A 23279-nucleotide genomic window follows, 5' to 3' on the forward strand; every position below is an offset into this window, starting at 1 on the left:
GCCAGGATTGCTGAGCCCGATCGTCCCAGCGGTAGGGAAGCTCCATGGTGACTCCTCTGCCGCTCTGCGACAAGACCCGGCTTTCCATATGCTAATTAGATGTTTGCATTCATTTAAAAGTACCCAGCAACAATCTTCCTTCAGTTCCTGATCTTCGGCTCAATGTGCGACACTCACGTGCCTTCGCTTTCCCATCCAGGGAAAGCTGGCACCAGCCAAGGTAGGGAAGGGGTCAACTCTACAGTATTGGTATAGTGAAGGGGGAGGAAGGGGTCAAGTCTGCAGTATTTGTATAGGGAAGGGGGGAAGTGGTCATGGGGAGGCAGTAGCGTAATGTCACTGGGCTGGTAATCCAGAGGCCCAGGCTAGTGCTCTGGGGACATGGGTTCGAATCCCATCATGCCAGGTGGTGAATTCAATTAATAAAAATTTGGAATTAAAAAGCTAGTTTAATGGTGACCATGAAACCATTTTCAATTGTTGTAAAACCCATCTGGTTCACTAATGTCCTTTAGGGAAGGGAATCTGCTCTCCTTACCTGGTCTGCCCTACATGTAACTCCAGACCCACAGCAATGTGGTTGGCTCTTAAATGCCCTCTGAAATGGCCTAGCAAGCCACTCAGTGCAAGAGCAATCCGGGATGGGCAATAAATGCTAGCCTAGTCAGTGGTGCCCACATCCCATGAAAGCATATAAACAAAAGCTGTGCAGTATTTGTATAGGGAAGGGGGTAACTTTGCATGTCACTGAACCGTCTGCAGGGCTGGCAGCTAGGTGGTGGGGGGAGGGGAGGGGGGGGGGGGGTGGCTGATGGTCGCTGTGAATATGTTAAGTGGCCACCCGCTGTGTAATCAGGTTCCGCACCCACCACCACTTCCAGTAGCGGGACTACAAAATCTAGCCCGGAGTATAATGTGGGAAAATGTGAACTTGTCCGCTTTGGCAGGAGGAATAGGAATGCAGTATATTATTTAAATGGAGAGAGATCGCAGACTCTGCAGTGCGGAGGGATTTTGGTGTCCCAGTACATGAGTCTCAAAGTTAGTATGCGGGTGCAGCAAGTGATTAAGAAGGCAAATGGCATGTTGGTGTTTATTGCAAGGGGAATGGAGCATAGAAGTCGGGACGTTTGCTGCAGTGGCACAGGACATCGGTGAGACCACATCTGGGACTGAATTTTATGAGGCTTCTGGCGGCGGGGATCGTGGCAGGGTGGGGCCCGGAAAACTCTTCGAGGAGAGGCCTGCCGTGACCTCTGATGTCAAGAAGGCCCTGCCGCATTTTACCGGTGGCGGTGAGGCCTCAGTGTGGCCCCCTGCCACTGCCTTCATTTCAATATTATAATGAAGGTTAAATCATTCAAATTAACCTACCTTGTTGCAGCGGCCGTCCCATGCCGATATTACGGCACCCAGCCGCAGCTCAATGTGACTTCGGAACTCCATTCGGAGTTCTAAGGCGAGACACTGGCGGGGGGGGGGGGGGGGGGGGTGGGAGGAGTGAAATTATCAGGTCAAGAGTGGGGAAAACATTTTTTATTGGCTGTTGGGATGGTGGGAAGGGGTTGAAGGGCAAATGTGATGAGGTTGTGGGTCGGGGAGGCGCAAGTTCAGGGTGGAAATTAAGTTAATGTTCGTGGTATAGGCCAATTTATTAAAAAATAAAATCCACAGTAATGTTACTTCACAAATTCAATTTTTTCCTAAGGGCTAGAAGCCCTTTAAAAATAGCACCTGCACTGTGGCGCCATATGCTGTTGCCGTAGCCACTCTGCCCCCTCCATTTAAATGAGCCCCGTGCGAAATATTGCGGGGGCTCAGTGACTGCGCATTCGCGCCTGAAGGCCACCGACTTCAAAGTGTGCTGCTGCGATGTGTGGTGCGCTAATAAAATTCAGCTCCTGGTGTGCTATGTACAGTTTTGGTCGCCTTGCTCAAGAAAGGATATAATTGCATTAAAACAGTTCAGAGAAGGTTCACTTGACAAATTCCTGGGATGAAGGGGTTAGCTTATGAGGAAAGGTTGGGCCTGCATCCATTGGAGTTTAGAAGAATGAGAGGGGATCTTACTGAAATACAAGATCCAGAGGGGATTTGTCAGGGTGGATGCTGAGTGGAGGTTTCCCCTTATGGGAGAGACTGGAACTAGGAGGCACAGTTTAAAAATAAGGCGGGGTCTCATTTAAGACTAAGATGAGAAATGACATGGAAATTGGTGGTGTCGTAAATAGTGAGGAGGAAAGCATTAGATTACAGGACAATATAGATGGGCTGATCAGATGGGCGGAGCAGTGGCCAATGGAATTTAATCCTGAGAAGTGTGAGATGATGCATTTTGGGAGGACTGGTAGGACCCTAGGAAGTACAGAGGGACCTTGGTGTACTTGTCCATAAATCACTGAAGGCAGCAGCACAGGTAGATAAGGTGGTTAGGAAGGCATATGTGATGCTTGCCTTTATTAGCCGAGGCATAGAATATAAGAGCAGAGAGGTTATGATGGAGCTGTTTAAAACGCTAGTTAGGCCGTAGCTGGAGTACTGTGTACAGTTCTGGTCACCACACTATAGGAAGGATGTGATTGCACTGGAGAGGGTGCAGAGGAGATTCACCAGGATGTTGCCTTGGCTGGAGCATTTCAGCTATGAAGAGAGACTGGAGAGGCTAGGGTTGTTTTCCTTAGAGCAGAGATGGCTGAGGGGGGACCTGATTGAGGTATACAAAGTTATGAGGGACATTGATAGGATAGATAGGAAGAAACTTTTTCCCTTAGCGGCGCGGATCAATAACCAGGGGGCATAGATTTAAGGTAAGGGGCAGGAGGTTTAGAGGGGATTTGAGGAAAACAATTTTCACCCAAAGGGTGATTGGAATCTGGAACACACAGTCTGAAGGGGTGGTAAAGGCAGGAACCCTCACAACATTTAAGAAGTATTTAGAAGGGCTCTTGAAATGCCATAGCATACAAGGCTATGGGCCAAATGCTGGAAAATGGGATTAGGATAGGTGCTTGATGGCTGGCACAGACACGATGGGCCAAAGAGCCTGTTTCTGTGCTGTATAACTCAGTGACTCTAAATGTTTTCTCTTGAGTGTCATTAGTCTTTGGAATTCTGTTCCCCAGAGAGCAATGGAAGCAGGGTCAGTGAATATTTTTACGGCTGAGTTAGATAAATTCTTGATTGACAAGGGAATCAAAGGGTATGAGGGTGGGTGGAAAAGTATAGTTGAGGCCACAATCTTCTCAAATGGTGGAGCAGACTGGAAGGGCCAAATGGCTTATCCTCCTAGTTCGTGTTTGTATGTATGAAATGGTTGAAAGGCATCTCATGATACTAGTAGGCTTAGTACATCAAATCACTGCAGAAAAGCAAACTGAAGAAATAGAATGCCGAACTTTATATTCAAAACAGTAAAGCATGAATTGAGAAAGTTATACTCTAACTGTGTAGCACTCTATTTGGTTCATGTCTAGACGAATGTGTTAAATTCTGGTCACCAAGACGCACAGATATCGAAGCCCTGGAAATGTGCAGAGAAGTGGTGTCACGGCACTTGAGCTATGAGGAAAAACTGATGTCAGAGAACATAAAATTTCTGTTGTCCACTATAAAATGCAGAATATCAAATTATCAAAAATTAGTTGCAAAATAATGCTATAAATTATGCATTGCCTTCAACTATGCCTAGAATAATGCCCTTCATCTACAGCATGGCTGATACACGGAAAAAGTTCTGCTTGACTTAAATTGTACCTGCAAGGTCATCTTGCTTCCAGATTTGGCACTTATAATTGATATTCCATCATAGCTCAGCAGTACTCATTTCTTTATTCAGCTTAAAGCCTCAGCTGTCTTACATCCACTGTTTCTTTGATAAAATCAAATCATCATTTGCATCATCATCTGTGTCTTCTGTTGCCACTGACTCAGGTTTTTATGGCTATGCACTGAATGTACACAAGATATTTTAAGCATCTTGTTTGAATGTTATCAACCAGAATATTTTCCATACTGATTTGTCACCTGATATTGTCTGCCAATCTGTTCCACAAGTAAGAAATTACATTTATATACCGCCATTCACAATCTTGGGACATCCCAAACTGCTTCATAGTTAATTAAGTGCTTTTGAAGAATAGTTACTTTTGTAATATAAGAAAATATGGCAGCCATTTTGCACATAATCAATAAAATTGATCCAAAAGTGACCAAATAACAATGTGGGGATATGCTTCTGATATTGCTACAAAATTCAATTTGTTTTATATATTTTTATGTCTTTAATTAGACAGGAAAGGTACAGTAAATTTACATGGTAGAGTACATTTTTAAATTATATAAAAAAACGAGCTTAAAACTGATGCTATTGATGAAGACTTTTATCAAGTAATGTATTTGAACCAAGGCCATGCAAAAATTAATCAACTAACCTTTCAGTTTACTGCAGATAGCAATTGTAGCATTTCATGCACTTTAAGCCTCAGTGTTGCAAATGTATCCTTTTTACATAGATTTTTGTAAAACAGGTGGTGAGGAGAAACTTACCTGGAATTGATGATATTTGGAGCATTTCAGCTGATCCACATCTCTAACTTTGTATACAAAATTTAAATTGCCCAATGACAAATTAAGACAGTGAGGTCATGGATATAAAATCTAATAGATGCTGTGCAGAATTCACCTATTTGTATTTCAGATATATCCTTTATCAGCCTGTAGTTCTGGTTTGCTTATACTTCAGACTTAGTGTCATAGAGAGATACAGCACCGAAACAGGCCCTTCGGCCCACCGAGTCCATGCTGACCATCAACCACCCATTTATACTAATCCTATATTAATCCCATTTTTCTCTCTCACATCTCCACCTTCCCTCAATTGTCCTACCACTAGGGGCAATTTTTTTACGATGGCCAATTTACCTATCAACCTGCAAGTCTTTGGGTGTGGAAGGAAACTGGAGCACCCCGGAGGAAACCCACGCGGTCACAGGGAGAACTTGCAAACTCTGCACAGGCAGTACTCAGAACCGATCCTGGGACGCTGGAGCTGTGAGGCTGTGGTGCTAGCCACTGTGCCGCCCATCTTGAGATAAAATGAATTGTCCCAGTAATCCTTTATAACAGTGAGATGTGAACATTGAATTCCATTGTTCTTGCAAATGCTTGGAGTTACTCAAGTTGTGTAGAGGATTTTAGGTTCTGTGCTCCTTTAAGTCTAGCATTCCTATATTTATATGCCTGTGGCATTACTTTTTGACCTGCTCTCCCCTTCAGTAGTTAGGCAGTTTCTCTTCTCTCATCTCTCCCTATTTTCATTGTGTATTTGGGTCCTTTTCCTTTTATACATAGTATAATCTTTTTTTTGCAGCACTTTCTGCCACTTGCAAAATTATTGACTGTAGAATGAGCCAGTGAGCTGCTAAAATGATCAAAAAACTGATTGTTAATGCTGACCATAAAATAAGTCGCCAGTCTTTTTCACCAGGTTTAATTTCTCACCATTTTGGAATTTTTCCATATTGCAATGTTTCATAAATATCCTAATTTTGAACTCAATGCTACTTTTTGAGCAATACCCTACATATTTTTATAATGTCTTTTCGTTAAAAAATGATAGTTTAGTAGAGTAGGTGCATTGTCCTGTTTTTGATTCATCGCTGCTATAAAGTTTCACGCCAATACCCCTCAAGGCTAGCTTTGCTTCATATGTAAACCACGGCAGTGAGTGTCGTTGAGTTATTCAGTTGTAGTATGCACTGGCACCAAGCCTGATTTTCTGTCCTCACCAGACATCCACAAACACACTTTTCCAGCAGCCATTATTGAATAGTAATCCAGGATTGTGGCTATTGCTCTTCCCTCCAAGTCCAGTGGTACTCGGGTCAATTGTAGCACTCTTTAACTGTCAGCCAGGCTGAACACCGTATACTCTGAGGATTGAAAATGAGCCCTCGCCGGTCTTCTCGTTCAGCGACTCATTCTTGTAACTAGCTGAACCATTCACTTCTAAGTTTCAGTAATATTTCTTATAAGTGTGATAAGAATATTTTAACATACTGTGCATTTGTTACAAATATTTGTTTATTTTAAATAGGATCTGTGACTTTCTATTGGGACAGACAAATATCTTCCAAGTAGAAGAATTGGAGGAACTAAAACAACAATTATCAGAGGAGAAATTTGTTGATTGTTCACGTAATGATGTCAACCATTTTGCTCGTCAGTCAACTCCAGTGGAAAATTACAATTCGAACAGTTATCCAAGTGAAATGAAAAGTTGTGAGCAAGAATCATACAATACAGAATCTGACTCTGGGCAAAGTTGTAGTTCATTTTGATCCTTCCACATTCTAATGTTACTGAGGATTTTTTTTTCAATCCATGGTGGCATGAACAATAATTTGTCCTCAGTTTTTCATATTGCCTATTTTTTTAAAAAATGTTTTCAGTTATTGTATATACATTTTCTTCAGGGGGAACTATAGCTTTTTATTTTGTAATACATTTGTGTGCCACTTAAATTTTAAGTTGGATGGGGACATTTGCATTATGCAGTCACATCAATGTTTACACTATGGGTTTATGCTAGTATTCACTTACCTTCTGTAGTTAGTCCATTTCTTTCAGATTTATAAGTACATATATCGCAATTCTGATTTCTATTTCAGGGGAGAAAAGCTCAAATTGTTTTCATGGAAGCTAACTAATGGAAAAGGAAATGATGGCCGGAATTTTAAGCCACCCTGACGAGCGGGATGGGGGTGGTGAGGGGGTAATGTAAAATGGAGTTGGAGGCACTGGGAGGCCTTCCCTACCCGCTCCCGCTGTCACTTTACGCAGGGTGGCGGCGGCATAAAACGTCTCGCCCACCCTAGGCCAATCAGGGCCCTTAAGTGACCACTTAAGGGCCATCACCTGCCTCCACGTGGACTTTACGCGTGGCGAGCGGGCGTCCTGGAACCGGGAGAAGCCACATAACAAAACCAGGCGGCTTCTCAGCAACCCGGGGTGGCCCTCGTGATCGGGCACCCTGTGCCGGATGGAGGGCCGCCCCCACTACCCCAATGACCCCCAAGATCCAACATGCCCCCCATCTGTTAAACGATCACCCTTGCCTCGCCGGGGCCTGACCAATTACCCCTGGCCCGGCAACCAAAACTTAGCTTTTTTCCTGGCTCCCAGGCATCTTCTCTGTATGCTGCTGTTCCCAGTGGCGCTGCTGGGACTAAGAGCTGCTGGTCCGCTGATTGGCCGGCAGCTCTGTTAGGCCAGACTTCCTACCTCAAACGGGTGGAAGTCCGGCTTCAGAGCAATTAAAGCCTGGGGATCCACAAAATACGGGTCGGATCCCCAGGCAAGGCGGAAGCAGGTTCGCCACTGACTTTTCAGTCGGTGGCCGGCTCCCATCCGCCTGGGATAAAATTCCTGCTGATGTCTTTATTACAATCTCAGACTGATTTGTAATATATAGGTCTGCCTCATAGATGTAATAAATATATTACTCCTTTTGCCATAAAATGTACATTTTATGAAACAAATGGTGGTTCCTACAGATTTTTCTGACATCTTTTGATGATCAGGAATATGTAAAGTATTTCTAGATGGAGGCCAAATGTTAGTTTATGTTGGCTGAATTATTTTTGTATGTTAGATATTGTAAAGAAAACTAATGCATGGTTGTTTCAGGTCTCCACTCTCCATGCAACAAAACTCTTTTATATTAATATTTCTCATTCAAGTGACAAGTACCAACTTTGTTTTTCACTAGTTAGATATTGGCTTCAATGAAACGTTGCCTATTGTATAAATGAGCTTATTAATGTAATGGAGGAACAAAATTATATAATGTATTAGTATACTAACTGCATTATTATGGAAGCAATTTTATAGTTCAAACTTTAGTGTGTAGAGAAAATCATAGCTGCTACTTTCATGTTCTGTACGTTTCCAAAATCACTAAATCAAAATTTGTTTGTGTGTGTTAAACAGACCATAGCTGTTGGGTACAGCTGCGATCACACCTTTCATAACTGATGATTTGACTCATTGTACAAATGGTAAATTTGCTATTAAAATATATTGTTTTAAGAATTGTGAAAGAATTATGTGGCTTTGTGTATCTTAATTTATAAAGTAAAATTGAAAAGAAATATGTAATACTTTGGCATAGAATTGGAATGATAATTCAGCAAGAAATTTGAAGTTCTATTTTACCACAATTATTAATTTCTGTGGAAAGGAAGTGAAATGCAACACCATACAGCTAAATGGGCTGATGCATGCTGCACCTCTTAGTCTCTGATATGGCACTGCACTACTTCAATTAGGCAAAAAATTATTATGTGTAACTTTGACTTATTTTTTATAATTTATTTTCACAGCATATATAAGATTATCGAGTAAAAGATGATCTATGTGTAGTAGCTCATGTTGCAATTTGAGTGAGCATTCTAATGATGTGAACTGTGAACAAAACTTGAGTGACTTAATAACCTCATTCGTTGCCAAGATTTGGATTGGACTTGAACACCAAGTACTCCTTGTCTCAATGATCCTTTTAGCTTTACTGATGCTTACTGTTGCGACCACATTCGCGTGAGGATGTCTACTTATGCATACCCTTATTAGGCAGCAATGTCTCCCTTAGTGCGCCTTCAACAGGGACAAGGATTCCAAGTGCAACATTTTTTTTTTAAGTTTAGAAATTTACAACATTTTAACATCGTTAATATCAACACAATTAAGATATAGTTACTGTTATAGTAATTCAAAGATAATTCTTTGAAGCACTGATACTGTTGTAATTAAGTACAAATTATACCCAAGTTACTGTAAATATTGGTCAATATATTTTAAAATGTTTTTAAATGTCTTTTACATCTCTGCATAGGCTTACAGCTGCACCTCTTCTATAACCCTCCCTGCTTTAGAAGCTGAGTACTTATTTAATAGAAATTTTACTTGGTGTCAACTCTGAATTGGATTATTCAATGCCTACAGTAATCCTCTTTACTGCAGTCCAAGACAGGATGACTAATTATTCATAGCATGTCTGCATTTACAGTCGCTATGGTGTAGAATTCTACAAATACTGCAGAAGTGACTAGGATCTAAAGCTAATAACTATATATGTTTTTTCGTGAGTGTAATAGGTGATCCAAACAATATGTCTGACCAGTTTTTTGCATCTTTTGTCATTTTAATCTTTCGACTGCTATGCATGTAAAGTAGTTTTGGAATCTTTTAAAAAGATTGAAACTGCCTCTGTATACTCAGGAAATATGTAGTCAGTAGCATGGATTGGCTGTAACTTGTTGCTTGTCCTAACTATTATACTTAAGAGTATACTTACTGATGTAAAATAAAATCATGGTTAATTATGCCATGTGTCTTAAAATGAATAGAAATATGCAATGGTTTCTGGGTTTTTTTGGCCTCTTGTGCATGCTCCTCTACTTTTGACCCACCTTTGGCTGCCATTCTTTCAGCTGTCTAGACGCAAAGCTTTGGAAATCCATCCTTCAACCTCTTCACCTCTTTTCCATTGATGTGCTCCTTAGAACCTAGCTCTTTGACCAAACCTTTTGTCTCATTGTGCTCCTGTGAAATGTCTTGGGATGTTTTTACTATGTTAAAAGGTATTTTTTTGGGACGTTGGTGCATTCCTGGTGTTTGTCAACTGAGATGCAAGGACATGGGAGTGACTACACTGAGGAAAGGCAATCCTAAGTTTGGAAGCACTGGTTTGTATTTTCTACAAACATTAAATTTAGTGTTTGAGAGAGTCTGTGGACTGAATTTTAGCGGCCCCTTGACCCCCACAAGTCACGGCACGGGGCTGGTAAAATTCTGCGGGGAGAGGCCCGCCGTGAGGCGCGATGTTGAGAAGGGCCCGCTGCATATTAGCCGTGGGGGGACCTCGGTGCGGCTGCTCAGCTGTCTGGGCTGCGGGCCCTTTAATGGCAATTTACATATGGAGATAAATATATTCTAATTGACTTACCTGCTGTCCCACGCCGATTTTTACGCCCTCCATTCGGCCTTCGCACGTCTTCGGAACTCCACATGGAGAAATCAATTTTATTGGATGTGGGGATGTCGGAAAGGGGTTGGAGGGGGGAGGTTCGGATATTTGAAATATCAATTGATGGTCATTTCGGGCATTGAAATGACCATTTGGGGGGGTGGGGGTGGTTGGGGAAGGGCGTAATTTTAGTTAATAAAAATCAGTTTTCTTCTGAGGGCTTAAAGCCCTTTAAAAATGGCGCCTGCGCAGTAGCGCAGGACACCTACATGTCAGTGGAGGCGTGCGATTTTTCTCTCCGCCCCCCCCCCCCCCCCCACTATATAAATGAGACCCTCGGCAGCTGCTGAATGCGGGCACCCTGCCGAGTTCAAAGGGCGCCGCTGTGCAGCACCTGAATAAAATTCAACCCTTTGGCTCTGTGCTTCACAGTATCAGTAATCAGAATGTTTACATTTTTTAACCAATAAAACATAGGTGATAATTAAAGACTTTGTTTATTTTCAACATTAAACTCCTTTAATTTCTGTAAAACATTTGGGTGCAGAAAGACTCGTATGTCTCTGCTTAGTGTGCTTTTTGAAGCTGGAGTATAATTTGAGCACCTACTAAAGGTGTAACCGATATATAATCAGTACAATCTGTCACGTAATTATTCTTTTTTAAATTGAAAGGCATTATTAGATACTGAGAATTGTTCTATGTGGCTAGTGTGTTAATTTCAATCCTTGCTTTTTGTTGGAAAAAAGGTGAGACCTTAAAGAATAAAGCTTAAAGATATTATGAGGCGCAAAACAATTCAATCATGTTTTAAGCAATTTTTGTGTTTAAAACCTTATGTTGACATCAGAAATTTCAATGACTAGACAAAATGTTTTTCAAAAAGTATTTGCATGATTCATTTAGTTCATCAAACTGTTTGTGGAAGTTGGCCTGATTTTCCCATTATAAAATGTTTATATGTGGTTTTCCATTGATATTTTGATTTTTTTTCCCATTATAAAAGTGACAGAGTAATGTTATTAAACCATTGTGCCATTTGCAAAATTTTTAACGTGTATGTATATAGATATATAAATGATTTTTCAAAATTTTAAACGTACGTAGATGGATATGAACTTGGAACATTTTAAGTGTAAGTAAATTAACAGAACCTTTTCTTCCCTGATGTTAGTTAAGTTATAATCATGAATAGGAACTGCACACCCAGTGCACATTTATGGTCTAATAAATCCTGTGTACAGTTGTGGGGATGTGAACAGTACATCTCCCCTTTTTTAAATTTTAAACTATAACTATGTTTTGCTTCAAAGAATGCATTTGTATTAGTCATCCTTATAATGAAATGAGATAAAGTGCTCTATTGACCAATCAAACGTAGACAAAAATGGCTTTCAATGTATTAGTATTTTCATCAACTGACATCAATGGCAGTTGGGTAGCCAAGGAATCAAATGCATTTTTTCCCCTTTTATATTCCTTATCTACCCCTTCTCCTACCCAACCCCTTTGACCGTTTGGATTTAGATCAAGTTGCAGGTGATGAATTACTTTGTGCTGGCTTGCGAAGTACAAATAGTTCCAGGATGTTGACCAATGAATCTGATACATGGGAGCCTCCGAGACCTTTGGGTGGTAGACCCCATGAATTGGAGCCAATTTACAGTACAGTCATGGTAGCTCAGCAAGTGCATTGTGATCTTGGTTATATTATACACTTTGGTACAAGCCCAAACATGTCTGCTCAAATTATACTTCCCTATGTTGGCACCAGCATTGTTACAGACAATGGTGTCTGATGATTCAGCAGAATAATTGGAGAAGGCTAACCACCCAACACCAAAACAGAAAAATTTAAAACTTTTCCGCTTCCTGGAAAATTCAGGAGGGAGCCAGTGAGGGTGGGGAATTCGCCTTCCTAGAAAGTAGGCAAGCTGCTGTGAAAAAAAAATACTCGAGTCAGGCAACATCTGTGGAGAAAGAAATATTTCAGATCGATGACATATCATCAGAACAGCTGCAGAAAACTGGACACTGAATATGATATTGGGGATTAATATTAGTAATCCTGAATCAAAAGGATTTGTTTTCCGTTAGGATTTGCTGGCTTTCCCCTGCAACTTTATATCTGGGCAACAGCCAAAATTGAAAGGAAAACGGACCCAGAAATTATACTCTGATATCTCAGATCAAGTTTATATAACCAACCATCTGTGTATTAGCTAACAAAAGGCTGGGCTTTTTAGAAAAGATGATGTTGATGGATGACCTAATGTGGAACTTGCTACCACATTGAATAGTTGAGGTGAAAAGCATAAATGTATTTAAGGGTAAGTTGGATAAGCATGTGAGGGAGAAAGGACTAGAAGGATATGCTAATAGCATTAGATGAAATAGGGTTGCAGGAAGCTCATGTGGATGATAAGCAGCAACATAGACCAGTTGGGCTGAATGGCCTGTTTCTATACTGTAAATTCTATGTAAAGGAAGACCAGCTGATGACTGGAAAATTGCTGATGGGGGTGCCTGATGCCCTAAAAGGGCTGTGGAAATTTCCAGCTCAGGCAAATTCAAGATGGTGTTCAAATTAACTTCATAAAAGTCTTAGAGATGTGACAGTCAGTTTTTGTTATTTGTCAGTTCAAGATTGCAATTATAGATGTGTTTGGATTGTGTCACTGATTTTTGAAAAGATTTATTTTCAAGAAGTGAAAAGAATATGTAACCCCTTCATTTTTAGAGGCTGAATAATTTTTCTTGGCGCTTTTTCAAGTTGCTTGTGATCATTATTGATTTATAAATAGATACTGATTTTGTTTTATTCATTCATGGGATGTGGGCGTCGCTGGCCAGGCCAGCATTTATTGCCCATCCCTAATTGCCCTTGAGAAGGTGGTGGTGAGCTGCCTTCTTGAACCGCTGCAGTCCATTTGGGGTAGGTATGCCCACAGTGCTGTTGGGAAGGGAGTTCCAGGATTTTGACCCAGCGACAGTGAAGGAACGGCGATATAGTTCCAAGTCAGGATGGTGTGAGACTTGGAGGGGACCTTGCAGGTGGTGGTGTTCCCATGCATTTGCTGCCCTTGTCCTAGTTGGTAGAGGTCATGGGTTTGGAAGGTGTTGTCGAAGGAGCCTTGGTGCGTTGCTGCAGTGCATCTTGTAGATGGTACACACTGCTGCCACTGTGCATCGGTGGTAGAGGGATCTACAAACTTTCAAGCGGGCTGCTTTGTCCTGGATGATGTTGAGCTTCTTGAGTGTTGTTGGAGCTGCACCCATCCAGGCAGGTGGAGAATATTCCATCACACTCCTGACTTGATTACTTTATAGACTAGTAATTCCTGAATAAGGGCTGATGTAGCTTGGTAACTAATCTTTTGATAGCACTTCCCACTTTATGGCCTACATATGCTGATCAAAAGATATTAATGCATAGGAATATAGGAAATGGAGCATATCATTTAGTCCCTCCACCCTGTTCCACCATTAAATTGTATCATGGCTGATCTGTACCTCAACTCTATTTACCCACAGTTATTCCATTTCCTTTGATAAATTTACCAAACAAAAATCTATCTATTGAAGCAAAACACTGCGGATGCTGGAAATCTGAAATAAAACAAAGTGCTGGAAATACTCAGCAGGTCTGGCACCATCTGTGTATCTAAGTCTTGAATGTTTCAACATCAACAGCCTTTTGCAGGAATGTTCTAATTTATTAGTTTTGGCATATGAGTGGTTCTGGCTAGGCCAGCATTTATTGCCCATCCCTAATTGCCCCCGAGAAGGTTGTGGTGAGCTGCCTTCTTGAGCTGTTGCAGTCCTTGGGGTGTAAGTACACCAATACTGGTGTTGGGGAGTTCCAGGATTTAGACCCAATGACAGTGAAGAAGCAGTGATATAGTTCCAAGTCAGGATGGTGTGTGGCTTGGAGGGGAACTTGCACATGGTGGTGTTCCCATGCATCTGCTGCCCTTGTCTTTCCAGGTGGCAGAGGTTGCGGGTTTGGAAGAAGCTGTCAAAGGAGTCTTGGTACGTTGCTGCACTACATCTTGTAGATGGCATACACAGCTACCACTGCATCAGTGGTGAAGGGAATGAATGTTGAAGCTGGTGGATGGGATGCCAGTCAAGCGGGCTGTTTTGTCCTGGATGGTGTTGAGCTTCTTCAGTGTTGTTGGAGCAGCACCCATCTAGACAAGTGGAGAGTATTCCATCATGCTCTTGTGCCTTGTAGATGGTGGGCAGGCTTTGGGGAGATAAGTGGTGAGTTACTCGATGCAGAATTCCCAGCCTTTGACCTGCTCTTGTAGCTACAGCATTTATGTGGCTGGTCTAGTTCAGTTTCTGGTCAATGATGACCCCCAAGATGTTGATTGTGGAGGATTCAGCGATGGTAATGCCATTGGACATCAAGAGGAGAGGGTTAGATTCTCTCTTGTTTGAGATGGTCATTTCCTGGCACTTGGTTGGCAAGTAACATTTACACCACACATCAGCCCAAGCCTGGATATTGTTCAGGTCTTGCTGCATCTGGACATAACTCTTCAGATACTGAAGCAGCCTATGAATGGTACTGAACATTGTGCAATCATCAGCAAAACATCCCCACTTCTAACCTTTAGATGACGGGAAGGACATTGATGAAGCATCGGTTGAGCCTAGGACACTACCCTGAGGAACTGCTGCAGTGATGTCCTGGAGCTGAGATGATTGATCTCCAACAACCACAACCATCTTCCTTTGTGCTAGGTATGACTCCAACCAGGGGAGAGTTTCCCCCCTAATTCCCATTGACTGCAGTTTTGCTAGGGCTCTTTGATGTCAAGGACTGTCACTCTCACCTCACCTCTGGAGTCCAGCTCATGTTTGGACCACGGCTGTTGGTCTCCTCACCATTGCTGAGCTGGTGAGATCAATTTTAGTGCCCTTGCCTCCACCCTGAAGAAAAAACTTGGGGTCAAGTTGGTCCATACAGCTTATCTATTCATTGCATAAATTCGGTAAGCCTTCGGTTGAAACTGTGAATGAATATTTTATGGAAAAATGACATGTCTCTGACTTGAACATTGGATACAGAGCTTAATATGCCATTTCATGTCAGCCAGCAACTGTAGGAAAATGCAGAAACACATTAAAGAGATGAACAGAAAAACAAGGAGGAATCTGGGGAAAAATATAACTGAAGAGGCAAAATGCAATGTTTTTTTTTTCCAGTATTTCAAATGGTAAAAGAACCATAAAATATTGTCAGCCAAACCTGCCAAGACTGAGGCACACATTATTTCGCCACATGAAATCAGGGCCTGATGATGTGCATCCCAGAGTAGTTAAGGAAGTGGCCCTAGAAATAGTGGATGCATTGGTCATCTTCCAAGATTCTATAGACTCTGGAACAGTTCCTACAGATTGGAAGGTAGCTAAATTGAGTGAGTGGGCTAATGCATGGAAGATGCAGCATAATGTGGATAAATGTGAGGTTATCCACTTTGGTAGTAGAAACAGGAAGGCAGATTATTATCTGAATGGCTATAAATTGAGAGAGGGAAATATGCAACAAGATCTGGGTATTCTTGTACACCAGTCACTGAAGGTAAGCTTGCAGGTCCAACAGGTGGCAAAAAAGGCAAATGGTATGTTGATCTTTGTAGCGAGAGGATTCGAGTACAGGAGCAGGGATGTCTTGCTGCAATTATACAGGCCCTTGGTGAGGCCACACCTGGAATATTGTGTGCAGTTTTGGACTCCTTACCTGAGGAAGGATGTTCTTGCTATAGAGGGAGTGCAGCGAAGGTTTACCAGACTGATTCCTGGGATGGTGGGACTTACGTATGAGGAGAGATTGAGGCGGTTAGGATTATATTCGCTGGAGTTCAGAAGACTGAGGAGGGATCTCATAGAAACCTATAAAATTCTAATAGGACTTGACAGGGTAGATGCAGGAAGGATGTTCCCGATGGTGGGGGAGTCCAGAACCAGGGGTCATAGTCTAAGGATATGGGGTAAACCTGTCAGGACTGAGACGAGGAGAAATTTCTTCACCCAGAGAGTGGTGAGCCTGTAGAATTCGCTACCACAGAAAGCAGTTGAGGCCAAAACATTGTATCTTTTCAAGAAAGAGTTAGATATAGCTCTTGGGTCTAAAGGGATCAAAGGGTATGGGGCGAAAAGGGAACAGGTTACTGAGTTGGATGATCAGCCATGATCATAATGAATGGTGGAGCAGGCTCGAAGGGCCAAAGGGCCTATTGCTGCTTCTATTTTCTATGTTTCTATGAACAAAAACTTAAAATTGCAAGCCCTGACTGGAAGGATATTTGCATAGTACTAGACAATGTTGAAACAATGAGGGCCCAGCAGTTGCTTTTCCAATACACATAAGTGGTCAGACCAGTTTTAATCACATGACTATGGCTGCTGCAGAGAATTTGAACTTCCAACAAAGGATTTTGAAGAGACTGTTCCATATAAGGAGCGGGTCACATGACTGGTCTGCTGGGCAACCTGGGAGTTTTATTTTGAATTTGAACTCCCAACAAAGGGATTTGAACAGAGAACGCCGTGTGCTCATGGACTGAGAACGTCTGTTCTGCTGTCTGCCTGCCTCCATCACTTCCCACGGAACTGAAGTTGTGTGTGTTACTTAACCCCGAGTTTATGGCCAATTTGAATAACCAGCAGTACGCTTTTCATGGATTTAAATGAAAAGGATTATTTTTATTCACACATTCACCCCGAAAATCTAACGCTACATCACTCACTTACTATTCACTCGTGCGCACGCACACGAGAAAGAAAGCTGTTAAAAAGGATAGTGCACTTTTACAAATTATAAACCAAGGAATAATTCATAAGTCACGTGATTTGGCTCGTCTTGGGGAAAAGGCATGCGTTGCAGGCCGAGTGAAGAAGGTGTTTTCACTTCTAGATGTAGTTCGGTGGATTCGATAGCCGGAGTCGTATATCGAAGTCAGTGCATAATTCTCTCAAAGAGGTGGATTTTCAGCAGATCACGAAGTTAGTTGCTTGTAGACTTATTACTAAGAGGTTGGTTTTCTGTACTGGTGGACTTGAAAAAGAACAGGTTTGGAGACTCGAAGATGTTATAGTCACCAGTTCTTTTAAGGCACCGTGGTTGTGCCCTGTCTGCCTGTGTGTTGCTTCTGCAGTCTTTATTTTAAAGATTTTTAAAGGGAGACTAATATGGCTACCCCACCATTTTTACAAATATGATGGGGGTCTGGGTTGATTAGCCACATCCTGTTTATTGTTCTAAGACATTCAATCTGAAGAGGGGGATAAGTTTGTTTCTGAAGAAAACCATTCATAGGAACGTAGGAGCAGGAGTAGGCCATTCGGCCCATTGAGCCTGCTCCACCATTCAATAAGATCATGGCTGATCATCCACTTCAATGCCTTTTTCCTACACTATCCCCATGTCCCTTTATGTCCTTGGTATTTAGAAATTTGTCAATCTCTGCTTTAAACATACTCAATGACTGAGCTTCCACAGCTCTCTGGGGTAGAGAATTCCAAAGATTCACAACCCTCTGAGTAAAGAAATTTCTCCTCATCTCTGTCCTAAGTGGCTTCCCCCTTATTTTGAAATTGTGTCCCCTGGTTCTAGACTCCCCAACCAGGGGAAACAGCTTACCTGCATCTACCCTGTCTACCCCTTTAAGTATTTTGTAGGTTTCAATGAGATCACCTCTTATTCTTCGAAACTTTAAAGAATACCAGGCCCAGTTTCCCCAGTCTCGCTTTAACTCAGTAATTTCTCTGCATGGTTTCAGGATGGGCGCTGATGACACCTCTTAGTCTGGAAGGTATTCTTTTGTCCTCTCAGGCAATGAGTCAGTTCTTGAATGCACAACTTAAAGTCATCTGACCTTCGGCCATCTTTGCAGCTTATGTCGACTTTTACTGTCCATTGTGCTTCATTTTAAACAAAAGGAGAATTTATTTCCAGAAGTTGTTATGCTGAATATAGTCCATGTTTACAGTTATGAATAGGACATGCCTGTACTGGGCATGACACCGAGAAGATTAAAAACTTTCATCTAAAAGAGATGGAAATCATAGATGAGCTAAAAGGGCTTGAAGCAACAAATCTCCAGGAACAGATGGTACACATCCCCTGGGAGAACTAGGGAGGAGATTAGTAAGACATTAATGAACGTTATGAGGGAGCCATTAATAGACTGAAAACAGGTCAACATGGTGCCCATACTTAAAAAAGGGTGACAAACAGATGCAGACATCTACAGATCCGTTAGTCTTAAATTCAGTGTAAAATTATAGAAATGATTACATGGAGTAACTTTTACAATAATAACCTCATAAATAGCAGTTAAATGGATTCATTATTGGAAAATCCTCCCTGACTAGCTTCCTTGATTCCTTTGAGTGGGCTACATAAAGGCCTATGACATGATATAGTGCGATTTCTGAAAGATATTTGACTAAGTTCCACATAAAAGGCTATTCAGGAATTCAAGGTAAAGCTTAGGAATGGGTAGGAAACAGCTGGAAGGTCGGAAACAAAGGGTACTCATTTGAGGAGTTCTGTCAGGGTGGAGGTGGGGGTGGGGTGGATGCTGAGTAATGACTGGGGTACCATAGGGATCAGTGTTAAAGCCACTACTGTTCCTAATTTTTATTAATGACGGATTCAAAAATTCAAAGAAGATTGGTCAAATTCTCAGATAACACTCAACATAGCGGGAATCGGAGTGCGCAGCTCAAAAATGACAATGAGTTGAACAAAATATGTAAGTGGGCAGAACAATAGCAGATGGAATTTAATGCAGACAATGTGAAGTGGTACACATAGGGAGGAAAAATGGTCAACACATATATTTCACAAATTGTGTTACAATGGCCACGGATGAAGTTCAATGAGATCTAAAAGACTTAATAGATTCAACATCCGATGCACTGCAGCAATCAAAACAGTTTATAGAGTGTTGATTTCTGTAGACAAAACTACAGTATACAAATCAGGAAGGCATGATAAAATTGTATAGTGCTCTAGATAGGTTACACCTTGAATATTGTGCCTGGTTCTGGTCACCGACACACACAGGAGTCAGTCTAGCATTGGTGCCAGTGCAGAGAAGAACCACAAAGTTGATTTCTAGTTTCAAAGGTCTGAGTTTTGAGGAAGTACTGGCAAAACTGAAAGAAAGCACGTGACAGACGATCTATGGAAAAGGTCAGTTCAGAAAATTATTTTTAAACTGAATTGTAAGACCCTTCAGTGACGATGGCACACGTTCAAACTACTAAAGAACAAATTTAGGACTGATATCCTGAAGGTCTTCATACATGCAATCAACTCCAGAAAAAATAGTGGAGGTGAAAAACCTGGAATCATTCAAGAAGCAATGCAGGGTGGGATAGAAGTTAGAGTCTTTCTTCATAGATAACTAAGATGGGATAAAGGGCCTTCCTTATCTGTAATTATGTGTGCCAGAAATTTCCACAATTGCCCGGTCATCTGCTGTAACTTTGGTGGAAACACTGGAGAAATGGGCATTTAGAAGACACCCAGATCACTACACTGTGGGTCCTATTTTTAACTATTCCATTAGGAAAGTTTATCGTAAAACTACAGATGAACAGCAGGAGGTGCTCAAAAATGTTTAGCTTAATACGGGACCAGTATATACCCTTAAGAAGCAAGGGCTTGACTAACCAAATAAAACAACCACAGTCAACCAAAGGGTGGGGGAACATAAAACTAAATTTGCATAAAATTTACCAGGCAATGGGAAAAGGCAGGGGAGTGGGATTAGGTGAGTTGCTCTCGTAGACCCAACAGGCCTTCTGTACTGTAACTGTTCTATGACTCTATAAATGAAAGAGCATACAAAAGTGCAAAGAATAGTGTAAATACAGGGAACTGGGAGAGATACAAGGAACAGCAAAGGAAGACCAGGAAAGATTGAGCTGCAAAAAGGGAATATAAAAAGAAACCTGTGAGAGATATCAAGACTCACAAAAGAAGTTTTTACAATTATATTAGAAGACAAAGGGTAGTCAAGGATAATGTGGGCTCTTGAAAAACAGATGCAGGTAATACTACAAATGAAAATAAAGAAATGGCAGACTTGTGTCAGTCTTTACAGTAGAGGAAGGGGATAATACATTTGATATTCCAAGGAAATTAATAATGAATGAAAGACTGGAACTCACTAAGTTGATGTAAGCAAGAAAACAGTGTTAGAAAAAATAATGGCACTAAAGACTGACAAATCCCCAGCTCCAGCTGCTTTCCAACCCAGGGTTTTACAGGAAGTGGGTGAGGAAATTGCAGATGTTTCAGCCATAGTATTCCAAAGCTGTTTCGATTCAGAAATTATCTTTTTCAATTGAAAAATTGTCAAGGTAACTCCATTATTTAAGAGGCATGAGAGAGAGAAAATGAGAAATTATAGACTTTTTAGTCTTACATCAGTTGTGGGAAAGTTACTAGCATCTATAATTAATGACAGAGTGACCGAGTACTTAGAAAAATTTGAGCTGATTAGAGAGGAACATCAGGGTTTTGTAAAGGGTAGGTCATGTCGAATGAACCTAATTGAATGTTTTGTGCAAGTAATTAAAGTTGTAAATAGGGGAATGAATATGGATGTAGTTTATATGGACTTCCAGAAGGCACTTGATAAGGCTCCACATAAGAGATTAGCTGAAATTAAAGCTTGTGGAATTGAAAGAATATTAATGACATGGTTCGGAGATTGGTGGTAGAAGACAGAGGGTAAGGATAATGGGTGTGTACTTGTATTGGAAGGAAGTGACTAGTGATGTCCCATAAGGAGCGGTGGCAACTGCTGGGACTACAGCCCAGCTCCAAATAAAAGATGCTGAAGAGCCTGGAACGAAGGTAAGTTTTGGTTGCCTCGCACAGGGTGCCCGATCATGAGGGCCCCCCTGGACCGTCAGAGAGCCGCCTGCTTTTAAAAGGCGGCTTCTCTCAGGTCTAGGATGCCCACTTGCCACGCGTAAAATCCACGTGGAGGCGGGCGTAAGCCCTTAAGTGGCCATTAATTGGACACTTAAGGGCCTTGATTGGCCTGGGGCGGGCGGGCTGTTTCTCTCCACCACCGCCCGCGTAAAGTGGAGATGGGAACAGGTCAGGAAGGGCCTCCCGCTCCATTTTACGCCACCCACCTTGCCACCATCCCACTCTTTGGGGTGGTGTAAAATTGAGCCCCACATCTGGAGAACTGTGTACATTTTTGGGCCTGCACCTTTGAAAAACTATACTGGCCTTGGAAGGAGTGCTGTGCAGGTTCAGCAGAATATTTGTGGGTCTTTAAGGGTTAGATTATGAGGAGAGATATAAGCTAGGCTTGTATCCCATGGAATATAGACAGTTAAGGGAAGATCTGATTAAGATTTTTAGGATTTTGAAAGGAATTGATAAGGTAGATAGAGAAAAACTTTTTCCAACCCACACACCATCCTGACTTGGAACTATATTGCTGTTCCTTTACTGTCCCTGGGCTGTTAAAATGCAGAGGCAGGGTTCCCCCCGCCTTTTCAGTCCAGCACCGGGATCCCCAGCCCTGCACAAATTCCAGCCCGACATTTTCTAACTGCAATGCAATTAAACAGTAATAAATACAAATACATGTCCCAAAGACATAGCATCGTGTTTGTTCCAGCTTTCTGGAAAACTAATGATTTAATCTCATTCCACTGCCATTTTAACATTTTTTTCTCCTTTTGATTATTGATTGCACTTCATAGGGGACAGAATCCAGGAAAAGCTTCCACCACGTTCTGTCCAAGAGAAACAGCTGGAAACTTGGTTAAATTTCAAAATTGCCAGTTATAGAAAGTTATCAAGCAGTAAGACGTAAGCTTGTCACCTCAAGTAGACAATAGCAGTTGACACAATTATTATTTAACTGTTGGATCAACTCTTACTTTCAAATTCTACAATAATAGAGCCAGTACGAAGATTAATTAACCTTGTTTTCTTCACAATAACTTAAAAGTGACATTACTTGCCATCATCATGTCCTGTTTTACTAACCCTTTCAAACAAAGCTTACCTTGTTGCAGATGACTAATAACATCTGTGCTAACCTGAGATAAGTCAGGATTTGCAAGGAGATAGGAATGCATATAATGGACTTTATGCCAGAGCAATGATTAACTTTATGGGGGAGAAAACTAAGCCATTAAAATGTTGTACAAAATCGTGAATACTGAAAATCCAAGATAAAAACAGAAAATGTTAGCATTAAAGAGAGAGAAAAAAACTTTTGTCCAAACTGAGAATAGAATTTTCTGCTTTTATATTAATAAACACAAGTGCGGGATAAATAGCCTCCTTGTATTAACAATTGTCTTTTCCCCAATGAGAGCGCCAGTCAAACCAATACAGTTAGCTAGGATGGGGCTAGGAGGAGTTCACAGACAGGCTGATGACCAAAGCTCCTATTGTGATTTGAGGCCAACAGTTGGAAGAACTAAGCCTGAGATTGTAAGGGCTGGAAGGCTAGGAACAGATGAAGCACTTGAGGAATATAAAGACAGTAGGAAGGAACTTAAGCAAGGAGTTAGGAGGGCTAAAAGGGGTCATGAAAAGTCAATGGCAAACAGGATTAAGGAAAATCCCAAGGCTTTTTATACGTATATAAAGAGCAAGAGGGTAACCAGGGAAAGGGTTGGCCCACTCAAGGACAGAGATGGGAATCTATGTGTGGAGCCAGAGGAAATGGGTGAGGTGCTAAATGAGTACTTTGCATCAGTATTCACCAAAGAGAAGGACTTGGTGGATGATGAGCCTAGGGAAGGGAGTGCAGATAGTCTCCGTCATCTCATTATCAAAAAGGAGCAGGTGTTGGGTGTCTTGCAAAGCATTAAGGTAGATAGGTCCCCAGGGCCTGATGGGATCTACCCTAGAATACTGAGGGAGGCAAGGGAGGAAATTGCTGGGGCCTTGACAGAAATCTTTGCATCCTCATTGGCTACAGGTGAGGTCCCAGAGGACTGGAGAATAGCCAATGTTGTTCCTTTGTTTAAGAAGGGTGGCAAGGATAATCCAGGAAATTATAGGCCGGTGAGCCTTACGTCAGTGGTAGGGAAACTATTAGAGAGGATTATTCAGGACAGGATTTACTCCCATTTGGAAACAAACGAACTTATTAGCGAGAGACAGCATGGTTTTGTGAAGGGGAGGTCGTGTCTTACTAATTTGATTGAGTTTTTTGAGGAAGTGACGAAGATGATTGATGAA

The 23279-nt window shown here is 41.6% G+C and overlaps 1 protein-coding gene across 3 annotated transcripts in view; it reads left to right on the forward strand.

Annotated features, from left to right (window-relative positions):
• gpcpd1 (glycerophosphocholine phosphodiesterase 1) overlaps nt 1–8102 on the forward strand; it is an 85297-nt gene extending 77195 nt beyond the window's left edge. For all 3 annotated transcript variants that reach the window (XM_068044372.1, XM_068044371.1, XM_068044373.1), the window contains one exon: nt 6095–8102. In XM_068044372.1, coding sequence (XP_067900473.1) covers nt 6095–6338 — 244 coding nt within the window. In that variant the 3' untranslated portion in view covers nt 6339–8102. The remainder of the gene's footprint in view (nt 1–6094) is intronic.
• The last annotated feature ends 15177 nt before the right edge of the window (nt 8103–23279 follow it).

The sequence above is a fragment of the Heterodontus francisci genome, chromosome 13, assembly GCF_036365525.1.
Source record: "Heterodontus francisci isolate sHetFra1 chromosome 13, sHetFra1.hap1, whole genome shotgun sequence".
NCBI lineage: Eukaryota > Metazoa > Chordata > Chondrichthyes > Heterodontiformes > Heterodontidae > Heterodontus > Heterodontus francisci.